This window comes from Gallus gallus, chromosome 15 (assembly GCF_016699485.2).
Source record: "Gallus gallus isolate bGalGal1 chromosome 15, bGalGal1.mat.broiler.GRCg7b, whole genome shotgun sequence".
Lineage (NCBI taxonomy): Eukaryota > Metazoa > Chordata > Aves > Galliformes > Phasianidae > Gallus > Gallus gallus.
Window position 1 is genome coordinate 5788721 of NC_052546.1, and position 23335 is coordinate 5812055.

A 23335-nucleotide genomic window follows, 5' to 3' on the forward strand; every position below is an offset into this window, starting at 1 on the left:
ATAAAGTGTGGAAGTGTTATTTGTCTCATGAAGGAAAAGACTTCTGAAGTTTGTGTTTCCCATTAAAATGACCATTGGTTTGGGTATAATTTCTTTACCCTTTACCTCTTTAAAAATCAGCAATTGTTTACACTCATGGTCAGAATTGCATCTTTTCAGTAGAAAGAAATAGGTAGATCTTTATTCCTTGTTCTCTGGGCACAGTTTTTACACATCTTACTTATTGTTACTGTATGTGCAAGTATGCATGTTTTTTAGAAGTATTTTCATAATTCTGTCATTGTAACAATAGCCTCACAGTATTTGCATGCTGTCCTGTGTGGAACTGTTTGCAGTAAGACTAATGGCTTTTTCATTCTTCTCTGGCTTTTTTTTTTTTTTTAATAGTGGTGTTGAGCAGCCTTCGGCAGCTAAGTGTAAGCACCTCAGTTCTGTCAGATCCATCACGGCTGCCAGAGCAAGCCACTGAGGCAGTCAGCAGGACAAATGAAACAGCTGGTGAGACCTAACAACCAAAGACAAGGAGTTACTTGTACAAGGGGTGGAGAACATGCCAGTCTAGCAGCCTGGTGAGTCTCCTTTCAGTTGGTGCACTTTAGGAAGAATTCTCTCCATCATCAAGACGTTGTTTGGAGTATCTGGCTCTGCCTTCAGAATTTGTTGAAGTGTGATGCAACGTTGTTTGTAACATCTTGATTCCTCTTCAGTGCTGTACTCTACTCCGTTAAGTGAGAACACCAAGCTCAGGTAAATATAGCAGGATTCAATCCTGCAGGCAGCAATATATCTCCATCAATGCAGCATGCATCTGTATGCAACGAACATCTTTCTGGAAAACAGCTTCAAGTGCTAAGTTCTCTGAAGTGTAAATCTTGTACATCAAAGAATGTTCCCTTGAAGGGGAAAAATACTTTCAGTTTTGGTAAACAAAATGTGCTTTTTATTTTGTTTTCTGGTGTTCAGTTCCATTTATTCTACTTGAATGGTAAAATTAAACAAGATCATGTTAAAAACCAAAGGAGAAGAAAAATCTGTCAGTGATGTCAACTTGTGGAAAATACTAGAATTAAAATCTCAGGCTGTGTTTTGTGTATTTTAATTTTGATGAGTGTACCATTACATATGATCAGCTTCAAAACTTGCTTTATTTTCTAGCAAATAAAGTAGTTCATTGTTATTATTTTTCCTGATATAGCCATTGCAATAAGGTAATAGTGCAGTAAGTGCAAGAAAGCAGTTCTAGCTTGCAGATTCTGCAGTCAGGATAGACACGTGAATTTCATATTCATTTAATCTGTAAACTGTTTTCTTGCACTCTGCAGAGTTCATCTGCCTTCCTCATAAAATGTGCACATATAAAACACATCCATAGATAAATGTCATAGTGCTTTAAAGACAAAACTTCAGTTCTGAGCATTAAGAAGTTGGCATTTGTTATTTCAGAAACTGTAGCTTAACCATACCAGCTTATAGTCAGTTCTTAGTTTCTTTTGTCTTCTTCACCTGCTCTTTTTGCCTTCTATTTAAAAAACCTGAAGGACTTAGCCAGGCTTGGTCTGAATGGGACAGTTATGTTCGATATAAATCTTAAAACATATAAAGATATGTTTAAAATTGGAAATACTGTATAGCATTTTTCTGTTGCAGTCTCTGCAAGTACTGTCCTTTGCTGTAGATAAGCTGAGTCTTGTTACAGTTGAGGAAGTCTGTCCATCCTTAGACAACACTGGGGCATTCAGACTGGCCAATTGTTCATGATTTGGCCTGGAACAATCCTGTGACCCACGTATTTCCACTCCTTACTTGATTCCAGTATTTTGGAGCTATGCAAAGTATGGGAAGAGTTTTCCTGGTACCTCCTCCAAGTAGTTTTCTGCCAATTTGAAAAAGAGGCTGTCTGGAGGTGATGAGCAGGCTATCACAGTGCAAACATGAAGAGTAGCTACAAAATTTGGATATTACACATTCAGAAATGGTGTCAGTAGTACTGTGTTGAGCCCGATCCTTCCCACTTACTGGGACGAACCTTTAAAAAGCAGCAGCAGGTTTTGGGGATCAGGACTAGGCATAGAGAGTGCTGAGGTTTTTTCCTTCTTGTTCTGAGATGTTGCAGCTATTTGCTTTCATTGCAGAGTTTTCTTACGTGTGAGCAGGACTGTAACAAGAAGAATACATCAAAAGTTAGCCCCAGGGTCTGTTCCCGGAGCAGAGGTACTGTGAGTTGTGGAGTGGGGGAGCTGAAAGGGACTTCCAGGGGTGGTGATTTAATAAAACAGTGTATAAAGACTGTCATAGCAATTAGTGAATAGTTTTTCTAGGGAGGGCCCATATGCAGGTTTTTCATGCCTTTTTTTGTCAAATAAGTAATACTATTTTGGGTGCATCTGGATAAAATGTATTGGAACTAGATGATCTTTATAAGGTTCCTTCCAACACAAGCCATTCAATGATTTTATGAATTAATGTGAAGTAATTTTTTAATCAGTACTTTAATTCTCATATTTTTATCACTGTGAACTTGATTCCAGTGAAGTCACTTAACGCTGTGATGTGCTGGGGAGCGTCCCTCAAGTTCTTTGCTGGGCTATCTCACTGAGATGCCAAGATATCTACGCGCATATTTGCATATTAAAAACACCTCATTAGACAAATAGTCCAGGAATAGATCCACTTGTATTTTTGCTGTACTTTTCAGATGCGTGTGTTCTGAACGACTCCCTTGCACTATTCTCCTGCTTGTCAGGCAGTGATTGTGCCTGATTTTTACCATGTTTTTACCCACATCTGCAGTTGTGGTTACAGCTGTATCAATGACATCTCAACAAGCAAAGTGTGCAGTGCAGCCATGCCTCAAAGCCCAGGCAAGTATGATGACTTCTAAGCTTAGATCTTACTGGTTCGAATCTCACTGAATGAATTGGATGTCAAAAGGGACCTTAAAGGACTAGGAAGGGTGGGAAGTATGAGTGAACTGCTGCAACTTTTACCCATTAATGGTTTTGATGTGGATGGAAAAAAAACATCACATTCATTGTACTGTGAGTTGGTTACAACTGGAGGGGGAAGTGCTTATTTTAATAATTTCTGGTGGAGAAAAAAGTTCATGTCACTTTGAAAAGGCCACAAATCTTAACAAAGTGTGAAGGGAGAAAACCAAGTCAGAGATTGCTTACTTAGGCAAGAGTGTAGGAGGGAGGGAAGGAATAGTGAAAAGATAGTTTCCATGTAGTGCAGTTACCAGAAATGATGTGGTGACTCTTTGAAGCAGTGATTCAGTGTATTTTCATCACCCAGTTATTGCAAATCAGATTTTTTTTTCTCTTACCCGTTAGCTTTGTGAGGGTTGTGATTTCACTTCATATGGGGACACAGGAGGATAAAGCTATCGTATATCTTATCTCTGCACATTAGAAGTACTGAGGATTGGTATGAAAAGTAATTGACTGTGTATGTGTTAATTCTTGCCTGGGTTCCTACTTTGCTATATATTTAAGCTGCTTAATCTTTCTGCCTTCTGATTGAGGACTCTAAATAATATATTTCAGCTTTAACAAAAACAAAACAAAAAACAAAAAACCAGAACAACTCAGTACCACTTTCTTCTCTGACTTAAGCATTCTAACTTCCTGTGGATCACCAAAGTACATTAAGCAAGCAAAACACACTGTGCCTATAGTCTACACAGAGTTACAGATGATGCATATCTGTCTTCAGTTGCTTGGTTCTGGACTTACAGAGAATTCCCATATGAGCAAATATGACTCATGTTCAGTCAAATCCAACGTATTTTGCTCAACAAGGGCATGACTAGATGAAGTATTTCTTGCCTGTGATACATGCAAGGTCAAATTGAGGTTGTCTAGTGGTGCCTTCTGACCTTGAATTATATTAATTGGTACCTTGTAGAGGGTCCCCTCCCCACACACAAGTTCTAGGGAACTTGTTATCTGATAAACTTAGAAGGAAGTGTATAAATCTATTAACAGGAGGAATAAGCAGGAAAAGTCCAGGAGCAAACTATAATGAAGAAATTAGTAGTAGAGATGGAGACAAGTCCTTGCTTCATCTGGACAGTCTGATCTCTGCACAGAAACTGGGTTCTCAACTAATACCAGTTGATCCAGATGCTGTGTTCTTCCATGCTTTTCTAGACCACCAGGGAAGCCATTCTTCAAGGCAGGCTTACTAGAATGCTACCACCTGTGCCTTATATCTTGGGGTCCTGTATTCATCTGATATAAGTCTTACATTCTTACCCCTGATTTGATGCTACGTGGAAAATTTGGTGAAATGGCAGAGCAAGGATTTCCTTGGTTTTAAGAGAGTGTGTTGCCTGCGTGGCATTTTGGAGGTTGTGTGCTGAAACTGAGGTTGTGAAAAATCGTGCATGGGTGTGCATATGTATATATGTATGGAAAAAAACCACCTTATTCTTGCTGACTTCTCTATCCTTCTGTACACAGGAACACACCCACCAAAAAGTTTGACAAAAACCCGGTAAAGATAAAGACACTTAAATCTCTAAATCTGGAATTGCTTGAACTGTCAAAGGGCAGTCAAATTGTGCTTGAAAATAGCATCCCTTTACTTTGCATCCTTGGGTTTTTTATGTTCTTTCTTTGCGTGTGTATGCTTGTGTTCTCATGATGGAGGTGAAAGCAGTGGTTGCATTTTGTTTGCTTTTGAAGTCTTAGGACTGCTGAAGATCAGTTAAGAGCACGAGAGGGAATCTCACTGCGAAAACATTCAGTAACATTATGCTTTTTTATTCCAAGTTATTTGGAAGCTGTTCTATGTCCAGCGGATAATTTTTTCTTGATGCTCCCAGCTAGAAGATACTGCTAAAATAGAGTTGATAGTCAGCTACTTTGACCTTTTTCTTTCTTTTCTATTTACTGTGTTCCTTTGCACCTTTGTTGCGAGGGAAAACACCCAAAATCTGAAGGTTTAGGCGCTTTAGGGCCTACCAGTCTCAGAGTAATGTGGACAGGTCTTGATGACTTGGAGATTTTTTGATTAGGTAAGATAACAGGAGTTTTCCTATTTCTCTGAAATGGAGGTATATAACTTGAAAGAGATCATTTACTTTTGAAGGCTTTCTTGTATGGAACCCCAATACGGTTCCCACAACATCAGCAAAGGCCTCAGCTTTCCTTTGGTTTCACTCTTGGATGGATTTCACGCTTATTTTCTGTGTTAGAGCAGAAGTGGTAGTACCAAATTATAGATTGATCTGTAAAACTTGATTCAATTGCAAGGAAATGCACCCAGGTATATAATAGAAAGGCTTTCTAGCCATTGTCTGATTTGCTTTTATATCTGAACATTTCCAACATGAATAGAATTTTGAATCAAAAGATATCAGTTAGAAATAATCCTCTTAATTAACAATATAATGGACAAATTGCTTATTTTCTTCTAATCTTGTATTTAAATGTATTTAAGTGAATGGAGTTCATTCTTGCTGTTCAAAAAAAAAAAAGTTGGAGGTTTGAGGACTTCAGGTTGTACTTTTGCTTTGCCTAGGTTTCCTGTTCTGTTGCATGACACAACGTCTGTTGTGCTGTTGATATGTAGCACTTTTCAGTAGGTCTGTTATTGTGCAATGCATTTTTTATATTTACAACAAAAACAATAAAGGTTATTTTTTGGAAGAAATTAGTTGTAATGTCTTTATTTTTTTTTACCTGAACTCAGCTTGGAAGTGGGGAAATGGCAAGGAGAAGTCTTCCTGGACCAGGACTAGCACCTTACCATCCCTTTTGCAACTCTGAAAGGTGACAAAGGCTCATTTCAACATTAGGTGTGCTGAAGTCACCCCTTTGGGATCCCTGCATTTGTCTTTTCCTTTGCAAGGCTTATATCTGCTGATGAGCTGTTGAAGCTTGGAGTCTTTTTCAGTGACTTGATGCCCCTTGGGCCCTTCTTGGCTGTAAGAATCAGCTCACTGTGATGGGCTTACTTAAAGCACAAGTGATTTGTCTTTTCTAACACATTGGTCATCAGGCTGTATTTGCTCTGTGCTGCATATTCCTTGTCTCACCAAAGCAACAACCAGATGAACAGAAACTGAAAATTATCCTCTGTAGTCAGCTGTGCTCACGTTAAGTTAGAAATCACAAAAGAACAAGGCTTCAGTACCACCTCCCCAAATCTGCTGCAGAGCATACGTTTCTTCATCTCTTTACCTGGTAACAATGAGTCTGTTCTTCCACGTTTCGCATGACATTATTCTCCAAATTTATTGAGGTTCTGATGTGTTGCTAGAGTGAACAGACCCTGATCTTGATTGTTGCTGATTGTATTAAATGGAACAGTGAGAATGAGCTCTCGTGATAAAATTAAGCAGACAGAAATCTATTTACTTGTGTCTGCTTTTAACTTAGAGGTTAGTAATTCAAAAGTAACCTTGGTGTTTAACAAAGGTAAAACTCAAGTCTGTAGATACTGTACCAACACCTTGAGCCCTGATGCTCTTATTTTCTTGCAGGATTGGATTTGGGACTCTTGATTGACTTAATGCCTGGACAGTGGACTCTGCTGAGCATTGCTGAGGTTGGACAACACGGTATTCCCATGGAACTGATGTCAGTGTTAGACATTAAGCTGCTTAAATCCATTTAAAAACAAACAAAAAAAGAGAAATAATATTTCACCTTTTCCTTTAAAGACTGTATTTTGTTTCTTGATTTTTTGTTTGTTTGTTTGTTTGTTTTCTTCCCCTGGTAGGATGCTACACATTACTGCTTCAGTTGATTGAGAACAGGGATTTTATTTTAAAACCAGTGCTGAAGGCTTGATGCTGGTTAATGTCCCTCTCGGGACTGGTGACTTTGACCTTAATATAGTTTGAGAAATTCTGATGAGTCAAGCCTGTAATTTCAGGAGAAGATATTGCAGCTTTCTTACCCTGTTCACATTTATTTTTTTTTATATCTCTAAGTTGATCTCTCACAGAGCATTTTAGTAGAAGGCAGTGAAGAACAGTGCTATTTAAGCAGTGATAAAACCACTCTTCGGCCTGACTTCGCTCTCGGCCGAGCATACCAATGCCAGTGGTACTGCAGTGATGCTATCAGACCTCTCTGGGAGGAAGCTGTGGCTGGAGAGCACTGTTTCTTTACTACTGATTTTGTGGTGATTTCAGTGAGGCCGTTATTAGTGGTAGCTGATAGGCCAAAAGTAATGATTACTGAAATAGCTTATTTCTGTGGCTGATTTTTCTAATTCTTGAACAGCATGAAAAAGTAGACTTATGTCTGCTATAAGCAAATTATTCTGAAAGAGATCACAGCTATAAGGGAATTGGCACTTCAGTGGGAAAACAGCATAGGGCTCTCTTCACATGTACTGTAATCCCAAATACTTTCCTAAACATATCTTGTAACGGATCTCTGGCAAATTTTGCATTCTCCTAGCACTGGTTGGTTGAATCTTGGCAAAAGAAACAGAAGCAAATACTCATTAGGATTAATAATTTTTAAAAAAATCAGGGTTTTTTTAGCTGTATTTACACTCGGGAGCTTTCCTACAGCTCTTCTTGACCACAAGCTGCTCTTCCTGAAGAGTACATTCATCACCAGGAAATGTGCAGGCAATGAATACTTGGGTGGCAGGCAAGTGTAGGAGCACTAGCTATCTCAGAACAAGGTGTGTGCATCACAAACCCTCAGGCCTGAGCATCACAAAATTCAAGAAAGCCCACACAAGGTTGCTCTCTCACATCCCTAAGTCGTGCTGCTCACCCTTTACATGCTTCTTACAAAGTCTGGATGCTTAGAGCAGAAATCGGAGTGCTCTGGAGCAGTCATTGCTGCGTTGGGTCACTGTCAGTGGGGGATGGTGAGAGAAGTAATCCTTTTATTTGGGTTTTACAGAGATGAGTTTCAAGTCAATTTAACGTGTACATGTGTATAAAAATAATGCTAATTTTGAACTGATTCTAACGCTTAGACTGGCTTGAAATTTGTGTGGTAGTTTGAACTTCAATCACCACATTAATAACCTCCCCATTATTGCCAATAATTAGGAGTTGATATGACCTAAAGGCAAAACAAGGCTCTGACAAGTCTGGCTACTCCCAGGACATCGGAGTGTCCCTGTTCTGGTGCCAGGAGCAGTAATTAGCTCAGGCACACTTTGGTGCAGTGCTCATGTCTGAGCTGACACCACAGCATGCTTTCGTGTGCTCCATACCTTTCCAGCACTGCTGCTGCAAACCTACACTGGGCCTGTGATGCAGTAGGCACAGTAATTCAGCCTTCAACAGTGAGGGCTGAATTTACCCTCTGGTGGATCCAAATTTAGGAAACCAATTGGGACCTTAAGGAGAAAAGCTGCTGTGATCTTTCTTCATATCTATCAACAAGAAGTGGGTGGGGAAGGAGGAAATGCACCATTTCTAAAGTTTTTAATGTAATGACCAGGAACAACTACTTCAGTTTGCTATTTGATAGAACCCTGGGTTTTCAGTCTTCAAAATACTGGAAAAAGAAAAGAATTACATAATAAAGAATTAGCAATGTAAGTTTTATTTAATCTCGTTTGAATTCAATGCCAGGTTTTATCCAAATGTATAGAAAATGAGTAAAACTGTTCACCTAAGTTGTGAGCATCTCCTTCAACCCTTTCAAGAATTTAAGTATAAACGTTAAAAATCTGAATAAATATAAACTATATAAATGCTTAAATAAATTTATACAAAAATGTATTCCACACGTTCATAAATACTTGCTAGTAATGAGAAGTACAGAAATCTGCTGGCCATCATTTCCATCTCTTGGAAATAATTACAAGATAAAAATATAAATAACATTAAAATCAGTGAAATAATGCTTCCCTGTTTGTTAATTTATACAATAGCCAGTTAATTAAATCACTCTGGCTTACCTACTTGCCAACATCATGTAAAAAGAGTGCACTTAAAACCGTATAAATAGTTCTATAATAAATAAAATCAATAACTTAAGACATTCATCTTTTAAATATTAAATTAAACCAGATTATATAGCTATGAATAGGATAGCAAGTACGTTATTAACGTTGTTCCTGGCATCAAACTGATCGTAAATGACGGACGGTCACATACAGGCAGTGCTCTGGGATCCTGCAGTTATGTTCTCATGCTGACATATTACATTTCAGCTGAATAGTACGTTCTTGTTGTGTTTTGCACAAACTGTTCATATTTCTCTAAAACCCGCCAAATGTACATCTTCTTCTGTGCTGTTCTCATTGCCTGGATGTCACTGCGAATACTCTGCAGAAGGTCCTCGTTCCTGCAGCTGTGAAGCGCATCTCTTTCGAGCAGTGTCATGTTTAACTGGATGGTGTTTGCACTCACAAGGTCACTGAAATTCTTACCACAAATCATTTCTATATCACTTCTTAGGTTTTCTAAAACATTGTAAAACGTGTGCATGCAGCAGTCTGCTTCCGCAGCTGGGCATTTGGGTATTTTCTTCATCATTTCATTGACTTGGGTGTTAGCAGTCAGCCAAGTTTTGGTTGTTTCTGTTATAGGACTACATCCATTCTGCAAGAGAGGGAGACTGTTATTCTTTTGGTTTCCATCTTTCCTAGTAGTTTCCATGTTAGACTATTTAGGAGTATTCAATTGTGTCTGCTTGAGGTTTTGTTATTATTGTTCAATAGCTGTATTAACTCCTACTGTCCTTTATCAAGTAAGTCTTGCACACTATCTGTGGCTGTAACTGTGCAGCATTTTCTATCTTAATAATCTACTTGTCATTGTTTTTGGCACTTCTAAGTTTTTTTTGTTGTTGCCGTATAGGTAAAATTTCCTCATGCTTTGACCGGAGCATGTTTTTATCTGTTCTAGCAGAAATGATTTAGATTTCAAGAATGAATTCAGGGGAAACGTTTTACACTGATTTTTATCAATACATTCCTGGGAACACGTTCTCAGGAATTGAAATTTGCCTTTAGCACTGATCCTTTGATTCAGTGCATGTTTTTGCCATCTCCGAGGAAAGGCTGAGCAGGATTGTTTTCAGAAGTGCACCTGACTGCCCTAGCATTGCAGTCAAACTGAAGAGTAAGGCAGTCCTCCCTGTCCTGCCAGTGATCTGCCTGTGATCTGACTGGTTTCATCCAAGAAGCTGCCTGCTTCAAGCTCAGCGTGAATTAGGAGATGAAGAAAAATGCATGAATCTGGAAAGCCAGAGCTGCCTGAAAGTCCTAGACAGTGCTCCAACTCGATGGTAAAATAATGCAATATAAATGCTTTCCTCCTTATGTGGGCTATTGAGAGGTGCTTCTTTCAGAGGTTCTAAATATTCAGATTCTAACCCAAGTATTTCTTTTCTGATGGTCTTTCTACTATTTTAGAATAATTCAAAGGATTCCTCCCCGGACGTAGGCCCAGCAAATGCAAAATAGTACACTTACGTAGTTTTTGAACAAGGTAGATGCTCGCTTTTCCAGCACTAGAAGGGGCTTTATGCTGATAGTATAATGATTCTGCCTCTGTCCTGTAGTAGTTTTCCCTTCTTCTGGGGCAGCTCTTGGTGCCAAGGAGAGTGAAGAAGCCAGTGAGCAGAGGAGGAAGATCGCAAATGTGATTTCTGCATTCAATTGAAGAAGAGGAAGAAAAAAAAAAAATACAATGAGTACAGTCTCAAACCTCTGCATCATTTTTGCAAAACTTCCTGGTTTTATGCAGCACACCAGCATCCTAGAGCATACGGACTTCAAGCACCAGAGTTAATGATGAGCGTCACCCGTTGTAGCCGTGCAGCGCACAGCAAGGCTAAGTTGCACCCACCTGCTTGGCGTTCCATGGTGGCTCAGGCAGCAGGAGGCTTGTGAGATGCTGGCGTTCAAGCTGCTTGTTGGCTGGGGAGCTGTGGATGTGGACAACTAGGTGGTGTTTAAGTACCATGAGTTTTGCGTCAGTGGTTCTCCCCTGGTTTTTTGCGGATGCTGGTGTGGGTTTTTTTCTTTTCTTGAAAGATTGCATCAAAAGTTGGTTCAAATGCGTCGTCACTGATTGTGATCTAGAATGCAGTTTCAAACTGACACGGGTGGTGTCCTGTATCATCAATTTGACTAGGAGTTCAGGATGCTTGGCTTAGCCATCCCATCTAAATCCTTGGGATCTCCAAATGGTACAATTTAGAACATGAATTTTGTTGTTTTCTTCCTCAAACATGCTGGAGTGTGCAAGCACATAGCTGGGTTGTTGAAGGCAGCAATGGTCTCCTGCAGGGGCTGGTGCAAGAGCGGGCTAATGCTGGAAGTGAAAGAGCCATGAGGGACTTACATGCAAGGCAGATCAGGCTTTGGATGAGTGCACGTATCCCTTACTGGATCTCCATAACACCTTATGTACCAGATGTAAGCCCCTGATGCATGCCATCAGAGGGTGCCCAGGAACCACTTCTCAGCTCTCATCTCTCTCACTCTGCTGAGGCTGTTTTCTCTGTGCCCAGTTAATAAAAGCAGGAGAACCTCATATGCAGCAAAACAGAAAGCCTGTTCCTAGAACTCAGAAGCGTGAGGCTGTGATCAGAAGAGGACTTGCAAAGCTGCTGATGTTTTAGGACAGAAATCAAAGTAGAGGAAACTCTTATGAATACACCTTTGTGAAAAGGTACAGTAACATGCTTTCACTTGTACTGCTGTGACTAGAGAAAGGCTAGAGAGTAGTGAGAGATTCAAAGACAAACATGTGCCAGGTCCCGAAAACTTTCAAGGAGCGACATTTGGGAGTCAAAACATATTTGCTGTGTGGAATTATCCATCTGACAATGAAATGCCTGATGGGCATGAGTTCATATGGTCATGGACTGCTTTCCAGGACTGAACTGACTCCAAAGGCTTGAAAGGGAAAAGTATTTCCCCTGTACCATGTTGCAACCAGGTCCAACTGGGCTGTAACTTCAGCCTCGGTGATTGGCCTAGGGCCATGATACTGAGCTTCACAAACCCTGCAAGATTCTTTCACTGCTGCCAGCGAGCCCAGGACTGAAGCAGAGGGATGCAGCCAACTCCTGGTGCTGAGCTGCTCTGTCTGGGAATGGGACAGTATCTGTTGTTGCACAACCCGTGTTCCAGGTGCTAAACAGAACAAATAGAATATGTTATCATGGCCTGAGACATGATGCAAGAGTACAGCAGAGTGCTGGAGAAGAACCAGGAGAGCGTAGTTCTGGCAGAAACTTCTTTTATTCGGAGTTATGTGTTATTTGGAGATACGTGTTTCTTTGCAGAAGGTGTCCTTTAGGAGCATCCCAACGAAGACACTGATGAGCAGAAATGCAGCTGGTGAGAGCCCCACTGTGCATTGCACAAGCAGGAGGCCACCAGGCATCAGGCACTGCCAGTCCCCTCCAGTGGCCCCAGGTGGGTGCCACAGGGAGGACAGATGAGGAACTGCAGCAATGTTCCTCCTTTTGCTGGGCACAGCACCGATGCAGCAATTGGGAACCAGTTCTAGATTATCCCTGACACAACAGCAATACAAATAAGGGAAGCTTTCAGCTTGGCTTTTCCACAGGATAAAATTCAGCCACTGGCAATACTCTTTCAAAGAACTATAGAAAGTTTGACTTCATTTTCTCCTGGGCTGAAGTTCACCTGATTATTCTACTCCATGCCATGTCGCTGTTTCTTGGCATGTGCAGGCTCCGCTTGTCCTTTCCTATCTGTGCAGCTGTGATAAGCTGCTGAGCTGATAAGGGAGCAGATTGATATCCGTCCTGTAAAACCCAACACGAGTGGAAGTTCAGCTTTCCACCACGTAACTGCCAGGCGCTGCAGAGCATCTGCTGTTCATTTGGTGACATTTTGCTGACACAGGTCTGCACACTCCCCAGAATGGAATCTATAGCTGTCACCTCCACACCTATCACTGGAAAAAACAAAGAAACCTCTTGAGTGTGGAGACCTGAATCTGATCTCAGACAGAGCTGGGGCTTTTGTCCCTGGCAGCAGCTACTTTTTCCAAGTAGTACTTTTAGCTGTGAACTCAGTTTTCCGATGGCCTCGTGCTGTGGTGTCATCTGTGCCCTCCACACAAAGAAATAAGGTGTTTTTACAGCTTGCACCTCACAGAGAACATGACTGCTTCCTCCCTGAAACTCGAGTGACACTCAGGATGTAGAGAAGTGAAATGGCAAATGCCATGTCTCGGGTCCTCGGTCAGGGGACAGAGTGATGCTGCACCCCACACATGCCTCTCGCTCTTTCCTTGCTGGGCTGCAGCCTCCAGAGCCTGGGGGAGACCCACAAAGCCTGGGATTTCTATCCAGCTTGCAGCCCCATAGAGCCCAGTCTGCAGTCTCCAGGACAGCCGCGTGTGTGTCATTTCCTAGCGACAGGGACGCGTTGCCAAGAGCCGGAGAATTCCTGCATGGCAGCACCCGGCCCTCACAGCCTCTCCGCTGCTTTTCAGAAACACCTGCAACTCCTGGGCCTGCGGGACTTCCCCTGCGGCCTGGGCAGCTGGGTAGGGGCCGGGGGGCACGGCTGTGGGATGGAGGGTCCAGGTGGGGTCTGCGAGGTGCTAACTGCTTCTCCACTCCCTGCAGAACAAGTCCCGCTTTGTCACATATGCAGGCTCCTCAGGGCAGGAGGAGGAGAGGCCGCTGGGTGAGGAGAGCCCTGAAGCGCTGCTGGAGCTGCTGAGCGACCCACACAGCCCCTGGGCCCTGCCACCAGGCTGCAGCCCCGAGGACCAGCGCCTGCGGGATGTGGCAGTGCTGGCTCCCCAGCTCACCCGTGGCACCCGTGTCCTCCAGCTCTTCAGGTCCCTGCGGATCGTTGGCAAGGATGTAAGCACAGTGGGGTGGCAGATAGGGATGGGCTGGTGCCCATAGCACTGCCTGTCTCCAGGCCAGGAAGCCGTGCCTTCCTACTGAAAGAGAAAACATCTTGGGATAAACATAGCTTCCCCAACCCAGGGTCTCCCCAGATTCTTCTATTGCAGCTGGAGTAGAGCTGCTGGCTCCCCTGCTCGGTGTGTTATGCACTAATCTGTGTTACACACTTGTTGTGTGGATCAGCACTACATATCTGTCACTTTGGCTTGTGTGATATGAGATGTCTCAGGGATGCTGTGACCAAACCTAGCTCTTTGCAGGTGGAGGAAGTCGATGAGGGTCTGTTGCAGTTACAGCGCCTAGAAGAGCTCACACTCTGTGCCAACCAGATCAGCAGGATCACCTCAGCTAACCTGCCTCGAACACTGAAGGTGAGCAAGCAGTGCCTTGTGATGATGGGATGGGGAAAAGGGTCCCATCTGGGAATGCCATGGAAGTTGAGCGGTTCAAGACAACTTGTTGCAAAAGGTGTTTGTTGTTCAATCTATCCTGGGCAGGTCCTGGAGCTCTGCTGCAATGCCGTGGCTGATCTGCAGGGCCTGTGTGCTCAGCCTCCTCCAGAGCTGCAGCACCTGGGGCTGGGATACAACAGGCTGCATGGCCCTTTGCAGGACAAGCACCTCACTGCAGACTTCTGGTAATGCCACAGCCAGATATGTGCTCCTGAAGGCATGCGAGCGGATGTGAACGGATGACCTCCGGCCATCCATGGGCCTGCATTAAGAAATTACTGCCCTTCAGCACCCTGCTCAGCACAGTTCCCGTATTTCTATGCATTTCCTTTTTCCCATGCTTTTCCCAAAGCCCCTGCTGGGAGTCCTCCCTGAGGAAGAGCCTAAAGCTTGGGCGGTATTGCTGACTGTTGTGGTGGGGTGGTTAATGGATGCTAGAGTAAAAAGAGGTTCAATTATGAGGCAGTGAATTGTGTGGCTCAGGAATTTGGAATTGGCCACTGGTGCATTCTCCAGTTTCACTCAGTTTGTGCTGCTGCAGGTTCTTGTGCTGAGGAATCACGATTTCTATTTCTTTTCTTGACTCAGAGCAGCAGTGCTGTATCCTCAGAGGGGTGTTGTTTGTCTACCCTCGTTAATGGATGTTCTCCTTTAGGCCAAATCTCATCTCGCTTGACCTGAGCTTTAATAACCTAACGGATCTGTTTGGGCTGGTCTCCCAGCTGTCCAGTCTGAAGAAGCTCCGCATCCTGGTGCTCCAAGGGAACCCACTGGCTCTCATTCCCACTTACAGAGGCTTCATCGTGGACAGTCTGCCCAAGCTTTCCTTCCTTGATGACATTCACATAGGGCTCGACGAGAGGTACCAGTTCCGTGGCTTATCGAAGCAGCCAGGTGAGCCTTTGTCTTAAACCTACTGGTTCTAAACCCAGCATTCAGGAGGTGGCTTCATCATGGTGGAACTAGGGGTCCTCAGGGCTCACTGCATCCAGGATTGAATTCCTTCTTGCCTGTCTTCAAAAGATCTTTCTCTGAGTCTTTTTTTTTTTTTTTTTTTTTACCCCAGCAGTGCAATGGAGGCAGTAATGCTGCAAATGTAGCAGGAGACAGCGAGCATCAGTTAACTGCTGTCTTAAATGTACAAAGTACAAGATTAAAAAAGTTTTCATGCTAATTGGGTGACAGGAAAGTAAGTGAGGGTTGTGTTATCCATTACTATGTTGGATCAAAATCTGCCCTGGTTTGTGCATCCAGGATCCTCTCAATCCAGAGATTTGGCATGTGTGTCTCATTGTGGAAAACTCAACAAGAGGGGGATGGCTGTGAGCAGGGTCTCTATCCCAGCTGATTCTGTCTGGTTCTTCTGGCCTTGCAGAGAGGAGGCTGGAGGCAGGAAGGCTGTCATAAGGAAGTATGCACCCAAGGCTGGTCTGGAGCAGGGTGGGAACAACCCAGTCTGGTCTCTGTAGTACTGGCTCAGTGTCACTGCCTGCCCTTGCCTTTGCTTTCTAGACCTGTCTGGTTTCACACTGCATTTCCTTCTGCTGAAAAAAGAATGTCTTCATCTGGGAACGTGCTCTCATGTGTTGCACTGCCAGCACAAATCAGTGCCACCTTTGCAGTGTGGCAAATCCCAGGCAGGGGCAAGGGCAGGGGGTTCAGTGGGGTGGGAAGGCCTTCTTGATGGCCCCCACTTGATGATATTATGCACTGGTAGTGCTTTATTGAGTCAAAAATGTTTAGCAAGAGGCAAAGCGACTGACCCAGATGTTTGCATGGCTTTGGAGTGACCTCATGTGGCTGTGGCTTGTCACAGCATTTGCAAAGGATGGCAGGGAGATGTGCTAGACAGTAGAATTTGATATCCTGGGTGTTTCTGCTTGCTCTGTGCTTTTCTTCCTCCTCAGCAGGGGGTTGTTTTCCCTTTAGAGCTGATCAAAAATGAAGCACAAGTGGTTGTGAGCATTGGGAAAATCAAAGGAGTTCCTGATCCCAGCACACTCCAGGAGCTGGAGATAGGCTCTGAGGCACCAGTGATCACCTACAGCTACTGTGTGACTTACAAGTTTGCAGGAGAGGAGACCGAGGATGTTGTCACTGAGGTTGGTGCTTAACTGAGCTCCTGAAAGCAATAGGCACTGGCAGGCCACAGTGGTAGGGATGTCATCTCCAGAATGCAGAAAGAGGCCATTCATAATGGACCTGCCATGGACAACAGTATCGCTAAGAACAGAACTCATGTGGCCACATCCAGCAGCACTAGTCTGTGCTGACCACATTCCCTGTCCTTCCTGGGGAGCACTATTCTGCACATGGAAGAGCATTTATGGCCCTCCTACTGCCGAGTGCAGCAGCCTGCTCCCTGATACTGGTGCCGCTGTGCAGCTCATCTCACTCTGCCCTTTCTCCTGGTGGCTGGAATGGGCTGGGGAATGGGATTTCAGAGGCATGCTGCCCTTGGGCTTGATGCAGGCACAACCAGACAAGCTCTGCCAAGAGGGAACATCTCTGTTCCAGGTAAAAGTTCATCAGAGTCCTGTGGTGGCCACTCCGGACATGGACAACTCTGCATGGGATGTGAGGGAAATGAAGGGCCAGCAGGAGTGTGCAGCCATGGAGGACCCTGCTGCACATACTGGTAATGAATTACAAATCCTACATCCCCTGGTCAGGGTTGTTTCTGGCTTCTCTAGAAATGTAGCATCAGTGCATCCCTTGTGGCATCAGCCACAGCTGGGCTGTTACTGAGGTTGATGGATAATGAATTGGCACTGGTGTTGTCCTGGAGCCATTCCTGTCCTCAGGAAGTAAAGTGAAAGTCCTTGGGTCTCTCTTGAAAAATTTTTGTCTTTGTACAGCAAAGGTGTTTGTCACCCCTGGAGAGCCCTGGGCAGACACAATTGACTGCAGCTACAGGAAAGAGCACACTGCCAAGGATCTAGTGGGGCTGAAGGACTACCTGCGAGCTGGAACGATCGTCTCAGTGGTGGAGGAGAAGGTGGGCACGTGGCAGGTCTGATTGAGAGGGTCAGGGAGGGGAAACTGCTGCCTGGGGAACTGGCGTGGTGTTGCACTCCCTCTAGGAGGCAGCCTGGGATGGCACTGTTCAGATCCTGCAGTACCAGGTCCTCTCTCCTGCAGGTGCTCTGGTGGCCTGTCAGTGCTGACTCAGAGGAAAATGCAGTAAAAAGTGGGAAGGAAAGACAGGGACTAAAGAAGGAGAGCACCAAGGTAGGATGCTGGGAGAGAGCAATGTCCAAACACTATCTGAGCTGCAGTAATAGTGATGGGGGAAGGACAGACCTTCTCCTGTGCCAGTTTTGGGTGTCAGGGAACATTTCCTCCATCCCATACCTCTAGCCAAGGTTTCTCGTGCTGTGGGAAGAAGACAGCAACTAATAATGTGCATCTTGGTCTGGGTGGAGATATGTGGGCAAGGGGCTTGGATGGAATTGCTTTCTGTCTGATAAAGGGACCCAACACTCAGCTGACCCATGCTGGTGCCCTGCAGGGTCCTGGGCCCAGAGACAAGCAGAAGAAAAAGAAGAAGAAGGAGAAGCCACGTGAACTTCGCAGTGACCCACCTATTCGGAGGATCCTGGGCTCTGAGAGGGTGGCCCTGGAGGCCTTGCTGGCCACTGAGGCACTGGTGGCAACTGTGTGTGACTTCGGGATCCTTATCACTGAGCAGCTGCTGCAGTCACCAAGTCAGGAGGAGAAGTTGGTAAGGAGCTGTCCTGGGGGCAGGCTTTGGGAAGGGGCTCAGCACATCCTGCCCTGCAGCATCCTTACATCCATCCCTCAGCTCCCTTCTCCATGACATGCACCTGACATAACCTTGCTGGAGAAACTTATCCCTGCTGGTATTGTTATTTAATGTTATATTAGCAGTAAGTACTATTACTTTTCATGGGCCCGTGTTAAGAAAACAGATGACTCTATTTTTCCATCCAAAATGAAAGCTCTTGCTTCTTCTGATGCCCTTTCTCTCAAAACAGCAACACACACCAGCTGTTCTGACACTTTCTGTTTTCTGGAGTCCCTTCTCCAGCCGTCTCTTCTGCTATGTTCCTGCTTCATGTCATGCCTTTCTTCAGCCGTTGGAGTGCTGGTGACAGAACCCAAGCAGCAGTGGCTGTCACAAGACTGAATGTGGGCAGTGAATTTCGACACCGTCTGACTGTGGTAATGTCTGTCTCCACAGGACAAGAAAAAAGGCAAAGACAAGAGCAAAAAAACAAAAGCAAAGAAGGAAAGCCAGAAAGCCACAGCGCCTGCCAAAGGTGACCAAGGGCTGGCTGGGCAGAGCAGTATGTGTGAGCAAACAGCAGCGGTGCCCAGTCCTGCTGCCAGCTGTTCAGAGCTGGGTGCTAACTCACGTCCTGAGCCCTGGCTGTGAATGCTGCCATTGATGTTGTGGGACCATAGGGTTAGGCACACACCCGGGGACCTTGTTGCGTCTGGGCATGCACTGAGGGTGGGCTGCTGGCATGCATCCTGGGAGTAGTGAACACTCACGGCTCTGTGAGCCAGGTGAGAGGACAAGGCAGAGATATTTGCTGCCTGTTATTTCAGCTGCCAAAAGCGGTCAGCGGCCTGAAGTGGCGGGGGCAGCTGGAGGGGTGATGTCTGGGATGCACAATAAGGTCCTCATCCACTTCCAAGTTATGTCTCAGAACACTTTGCAGAGAGGATTATTGTTCTTTCTCGTTGAGAGATGAAATGCACAGAGAGCCCCAGGTGCCCTGGCCTGCTCAGGAATAGACTCCACTCTGCTGTCACCCCCCAAAGAGACAACCCATCCCCTGCTCCTTGGTGCAGAGCTCATGGTTGCTCTGTCACCACCGTTGCTTGAGCTGCTGGATATAGACCTTATAGACCTTGAATTTGGGGAAGGATGGCTGGGAGTGATGCTAAGAAGTCACTCGTGGGTCAAGGAGAGCTACCTGAAAAGAAGATTAAACCCCTTGAATCATCACTATGCTGGTTCCCCATCATGCAGTGCTCGTTTGTAATATGTGCTCAAATTGAAGCTGAGATAGTTAGGTGCTGTCATGCAAACGATGCTTTCTTTCTTCTGTTCCACATGAGTGCCTGTGTTCAGTGTGCATACAGCAGACCTTCCTTCTAGCTTGAGGAACAAACCCTGTCTGTTGGGGTTTGTGTGGCCAACACTGATAGAACAGGAAGCAGTTGCTGATACAGGAAACACCAAGAGTTCAGAGACTTCAGGTTAATTTGGAGTCCCAGTCCCCTGGTGCAGGTGGGGGATGGCCACCGAGTGCATTTTTCAGAGTGCCTCAAAATCCGTTGAATCCACATCTCAGTACCCCGTGGCAGTGAGCTTTGCTGTGACTCATGCATCACAGGCACACCCCAACCACAAGGCTGTGGGGGCAGGTGGGCTGCTCGGTGTGTACGTGCGTCACCAAACAGCACCACAGTCCTTTGGTTCCTTTGGTGCTCACTCCCCACCAAACTGCTGTGGATTAATCCCCCTGGAACTGCAGCAGCGGGGCACTGGGCAGCTTCCCAGCCTGGAGCTGAGGCTGATTTGCATCCCTCCGCCGGCACATGCACACAAATAATAAATCCTCTTAGGGACATTGGGATCTCTTCCAGGCAGCTCAAAGAGGGAAGGCAGCAGGCTTTGTCTCGAGCAAACTGTTTGCCCGGGCATTGAAGGATGTCTTCGGAAGTAGTCTCACGTAGGTCTCACTTCAAGCCGTGGAACGATTTGGTCCCATCTTTATTTTTTCTTAGAAATTACAGAGCGATTTTGCAAGAAAAAGCGAAATTGCACGCAGATTGATTGCCTTCTTAAAGATGCTTATTATGCTAAGTCGTATTCAAATAGCTTTTCCCTTTGGGCCCCGTAGTGAGCGCTAACGTGGTGGGCATACCCCTATGCACACAGCTGCTTTTCAGGCTATTTGTTCTACAAAAACAGAGACTGATTTACTGCTTTCTATAGGAAAAAGGAAAAACAGACGTCCTGCTGAGCAGGAGGAGGAGTGTGGGCTACAGCCGGTGCCGCTGACGGTAGAATTCCAGGTGCAGCTGCTTCGGTGGCCCACGGCCGGCGCCCAGCACCGGGATAGCATGACCGAGGCTGAGGGCAAGGCTCAGTGATGCGTCCGTAGCCAAAGAGTAAGCAGCAGAGGTCACTGAAATAAAACCCGCAGGGATGCTGCCATGCTGCTGGTTTGGCTGAATCGATGGGAATGGGGGACGGCGCGGGGGCTCCCGGGGGAGCTGCAGGCGGTGGGCCGTGCAGTGGGCAGTGTGCGCGGGGGGCGTGGGTGTGCTGTGCGGTGCGGGTGTGGGGAGACTGGGGTGCAATTAGCGTTGTGTGGTAGGAAACTTGAGGTGCGGCGTTGTGTGTGCGGGCATTGGGGGTGCGATGTGCAGGACTGGGGTACGGTGCGTGCGTTGCGGGGGTGGTTTGGGTTGCAGCGTGCTGTGTGTGTTTGGGGCGTGCAGAGGGATGTTCGGAGGCGTAGGATCCCGGGGCGGGACGAGGGGGCGTATCTCGGGGCGGGCCAGAGCTCCTGGGCTGTTCTTCGAGGCTGCGAGTGGAACGCCGCTTGTACGGTTCCCGGTGAGTATCGGTGAGGCTGCGGGACAGGACGGGGCCGGGCCGAGCAGAGCCGAGCCGAGCCGAGCCGAGCCAAGTGCGGGCAGCGCGCCGCGGCTCCCGGCCGAGCTGTGCTCTCCCTGACCCGCGGCTCCGGAGCCCGGCGCCCCGCTCCTGTCCTGGCCGGCAGCGCCTCGCTGCTGCTGCCGCTTCTGCTCCGAATCCTCAGTGAGACCCAGAGAATTCGGGACGGGAGCGGTGGGGAGTGGTCCCTGCGGCACCGGCTGCGGCATTTCAGCGTTTCGCTGTCCTCTACGGGATCGTTCGCTCCGCTCCGTCTGCCGAGGGCTGCGGCTGCAGGCATGGATGTGCTAGGATGGGAAATGGAAAGTGTAAGTTGGCTGTTTCACTGTTAAATGCTTCTCTCTCCTCACTCGGACAGGGCCTGTGTTCTGCACTGGACGTTGTGATGTATCCCAGGATTAAAAGCCTTGCACTTTATGCCTTTTCAGTTATGCTGCTGGCATGTCTTTTTTACATCAGGAGAGAAGCAAAGCTGCTAATGTCACCAGTGGACCAGAAGGTGGATGTAGCAGATCCCAAACCTTTGGTTCTGGGCAGTGCTGAACCCAGTAAATGTTTGCCTGACTTGGCCATTGCCAATTCTTCTCTATCCCTCCCAGAACTTCACCGTGTCTTCCTGACTTACAGGCACTGCCGAAACTTCTCCATCCAGCTGAAGCCTTCCAGGTGTACCAAAGAGACCTTCCTTCTGCTGGCTATCAAGTCTGCCCCAGTCAATATAGAACGGCGGGTGGCAATCAGGAACACGTGGGGCAAGGAGGGCTCCATTGGTGGCAGGCACATCAGGCTGGTGTTCCTTCTGGGGCACTCAGAGGCTAAAAACCAGGTGCAGCCACTGCACCAGCTGCTGGCTTACGAGAGCCAAGAGTTTGATGACATCGTGCAGTGGGATTTTGTCGACAACTTCTTCAATTTGACCCTCAAGGAGCTGCATTTCCTCCGCTGGTTCATGGAGGACTGTCTGAACGCCAGGTTTGTGCTGAAGGGCGATGATGATGTCTTTGTCAACACTTACAATATTGTTGAGTTTCTCCGGGATTTGGACCCTGAGCAGGATCTCTTTGTTGGAGATGTGATCGCTAATGCCCGGCCCATAAGGAACAGAAAGGTCAAGTACTTTGTTCCTGAGTCTATGTACAGAGCTTCCTTCTATCCTCTGTATGCAGGCGGCGGAGGCTACGTGATGTCCAGAATGACAGTACAGCGCCTCCGGAGCACCGCAGAGGGCATGGAGCTCTTCCCAATAGATGATGTCTTTGTGGGAATGTGTCTGGCAAAGATGGCAGTGGCCCCAAAGCACCACACTGGCTTCAAGACTTTTGGGATCCAGAGACCTTTCAATCCTTTTGATCCGTGCTTGTACAAGGAACTGATGGTTGTGCACAAACTAAACCCAACTGAGATGTGGATCATGTGGACGCTGGTGAAGGATGAGAGCATTAGGTGTGCAGTGTCAGTAATGCACACCCACAGAAGGGGCTGGAATTGAAGCTACTGCTGAGCACAGTGGCAGCTGGCTGTCGACAGATACAGGGTACTTAAACTAAAAATCAGGTTGTGGTAGAAATGTTTTCTACTAACAGGTTATACTTGAGCCACAGGGTTTTGTTTTGCAGTTGGTCTTTTCCTGTCAGTGGGTTTTTGAGGTGGTTGAATTGTCACAGAAGGGCTGGTAGCTTGGAGACACAGCACAGGGACTTAGCTCACTTCCTCCTGGTTTCATGGTGGAACCTGGGTGAGCCACAGCTGCCACAGGTGACATGAATGAAGTGCCACCTCCACTGGAGGCTCACAACACTGAGACTGGTGTCTAATTTGTTCTTTTGTAGGGAAGCTCCTGATGACTATTGTGTGATTATACTTGAAATCTTTTGAAATCAAGGCAAGGGTAGAACAGAGGCCAGTGTATGCTGCTGTGTCACTGCAGTGCAAATCTACTGTCCCAGATCAGCAGTCCCGCAGGTCCTACAGGACGACAGTGGAAAGGGAAGGGAGTGGGAAAAGCAAAGCAAGGCTTGGAAACATACTGCCTTAACATAGCACAGTGATCCCCCAGTGATGTGAGGGACTGGGCTCCAACTTGAGCCATTTGATTTTACAGAAGGTTATTACAGGCTGACTTGCACTGGAAGCTTCTGCACAAACACCTTCTGATTGGGTTTCAGAGAAGTATATCCTGAGAAGGGAGTAAAGCACAGTGGCTGCAGCTTTTCAGGCTGTGTGGGAGGTGTTTGGAATTTATTTGGTTTGTTTGGTTTTGTGATGTTGGGTATAAATAAAATACAGTTTCGAAAATGTTTTCATGGGAATATTCGCGTGTCTCCTGAAAGCTAAAAGAACTACAAGCAAAAAGAGGCTGAGATCTGGCGCTGGGTATT

The 23335-nt window shown here is 45.9% G+C and overlaps 3 protein-coding genes and 1 non-coding gene across 11 annotated transcripts in view; all 4 read left to right on the forward strand.

Annotated features, from left to right (window-relative positions):
- MLXIP (MLX interacting protein) overlaps positions 1 to 5658 on the forward strand; it is a 45654-nt gene extending 39996 nt beyond the window's left edge. For all 6 annotated transcript variants that reach the window (XM_015275579.4, XM_046901259.1, XM_046901260.1 and 3 more), the window contains one exon: positions 388 to 5658. In XM_015275579.4, coding sequence (XP_015131065.1) covers positions 388 to 509 — 122 coding nt within the window. In that variant the 3' untranslated portion in view covers positions 510 to 5658. The remainder of the gene's footprint in view (positions 1 to 387) is intronic.
- Positions 5659 to 10784: 5126 nt separating this feature from the next.
- On the forward strand, positions 10785 to 10887 carry MIR1764 (microRNA 1764). The gene has a single exon (NR_035264.1). It is a non-coding gene; the product is annotated as a microRNA 1764 (primary transcript).
- A 2476-nt stretch (positions 10888 to 13363) lies between these two features.
- On the forward strand, positions 13364 to 20492 carry LRRC43 (leucine rich repeat containing 43). Its single transcript, NM_001389518.2, has 12 exons — positions 13364 to 13471; positions 13554 to 13796; positions 14105 to 14215; positions 14342 to 14481; positions 14952 to 15190; positions 16226 to 16398; positions 16814 to 16934; positions 17155 to 17294; positions 17438 to 17527; positions 17808 to 18020; positions 18501 to 18579; positions 20271 to 20492. The coding sequence occupies exons 1-12, from the start codon at positions 13376 to 13378 to the stop codon at positions 20426 to 20428; spliced, it is 1803 nt and encodes a 600-aa protein (NP_001376447.2). The 5' UTR covers positions 13364 to 13375; the 3' UTR covers positions 20429 to 20492.
- On the forward strand, positions 20367 to 23266 carry B3GNT4 (UDP-GlcNAc:betaGal beta-1,3-N-acetylglucosaminyltransferase 4). 3 transcript variants are annotated; one of them, XM_040648432.2, is made up of 3 exons: positions 20367 to 20459; positions 20780 to 20897; positions 21316 to 23266. In XM_040648432.2, exons 2-3 carry the CDS (start codon positions 20784 to 20786, stop codon positions 22444 to 22446), a joined length of 1245 nt encoding a protein of 414 aa, XP_040504366.1. In that variant the 5' UTR covers positions 20367 to 20459; positions 20780 to 20783; the 3' UTR covers positions 22447 to 23266. The 3 variants fall into 3 exon arrangements, with proteins under 3 accessions (XP_040504366.1, XP_046757219.1, XP_003642241.3); XM_046901263.1 differs by lacking the exon at positions 20780 to 20897; XM_003642193.6 differs by lacking the exon at positions 20367 to 20459 and having other exon boundaries at positions 20850 to 21265; positions 21386 to 23266.
- The last annotated feature ends 69 nt before the right edge of the window (positions 23267 to 23335 follow it).

Coding starts and splice junctions, on each gene's coding strand:
- B3GNT4 (XM_040648432.2), top strand. CDS start 20,784: ATGTTCGGAGGCGTAGGATCCCGGGGCGGGACGAGGGGGCGTATCTCG. Junction 20,898..21,315: donor CGCCGCTTGTACGGTTCCCG/GTGAGTATCGGT, acceptor TCACTCGGACAG/GGCCTGTGTTCTGCACTGGA.
- LRRC43 (NM_001389518.2), top strand. CDS start 13,376: ATGGCAGCACCCGGCCCTCACAGCCTCTCCGCTGCTTTTCAGAAACAC. Junction 17,295..17,437: donor TCTCAGTGGTGGAGGAGAAG/GTGGGCACGTGG, acceptor TCTCTCCTGCAG/GTGCTCTGGTGGCCTGTCAG. Junction 18,580..20,270: donor AGCCACAGCGCCTGCCAAAG/GTGACCAAGGGC, acceptor TGCTTTCTATAG/GAAAAAGGAAAAACAGACGT.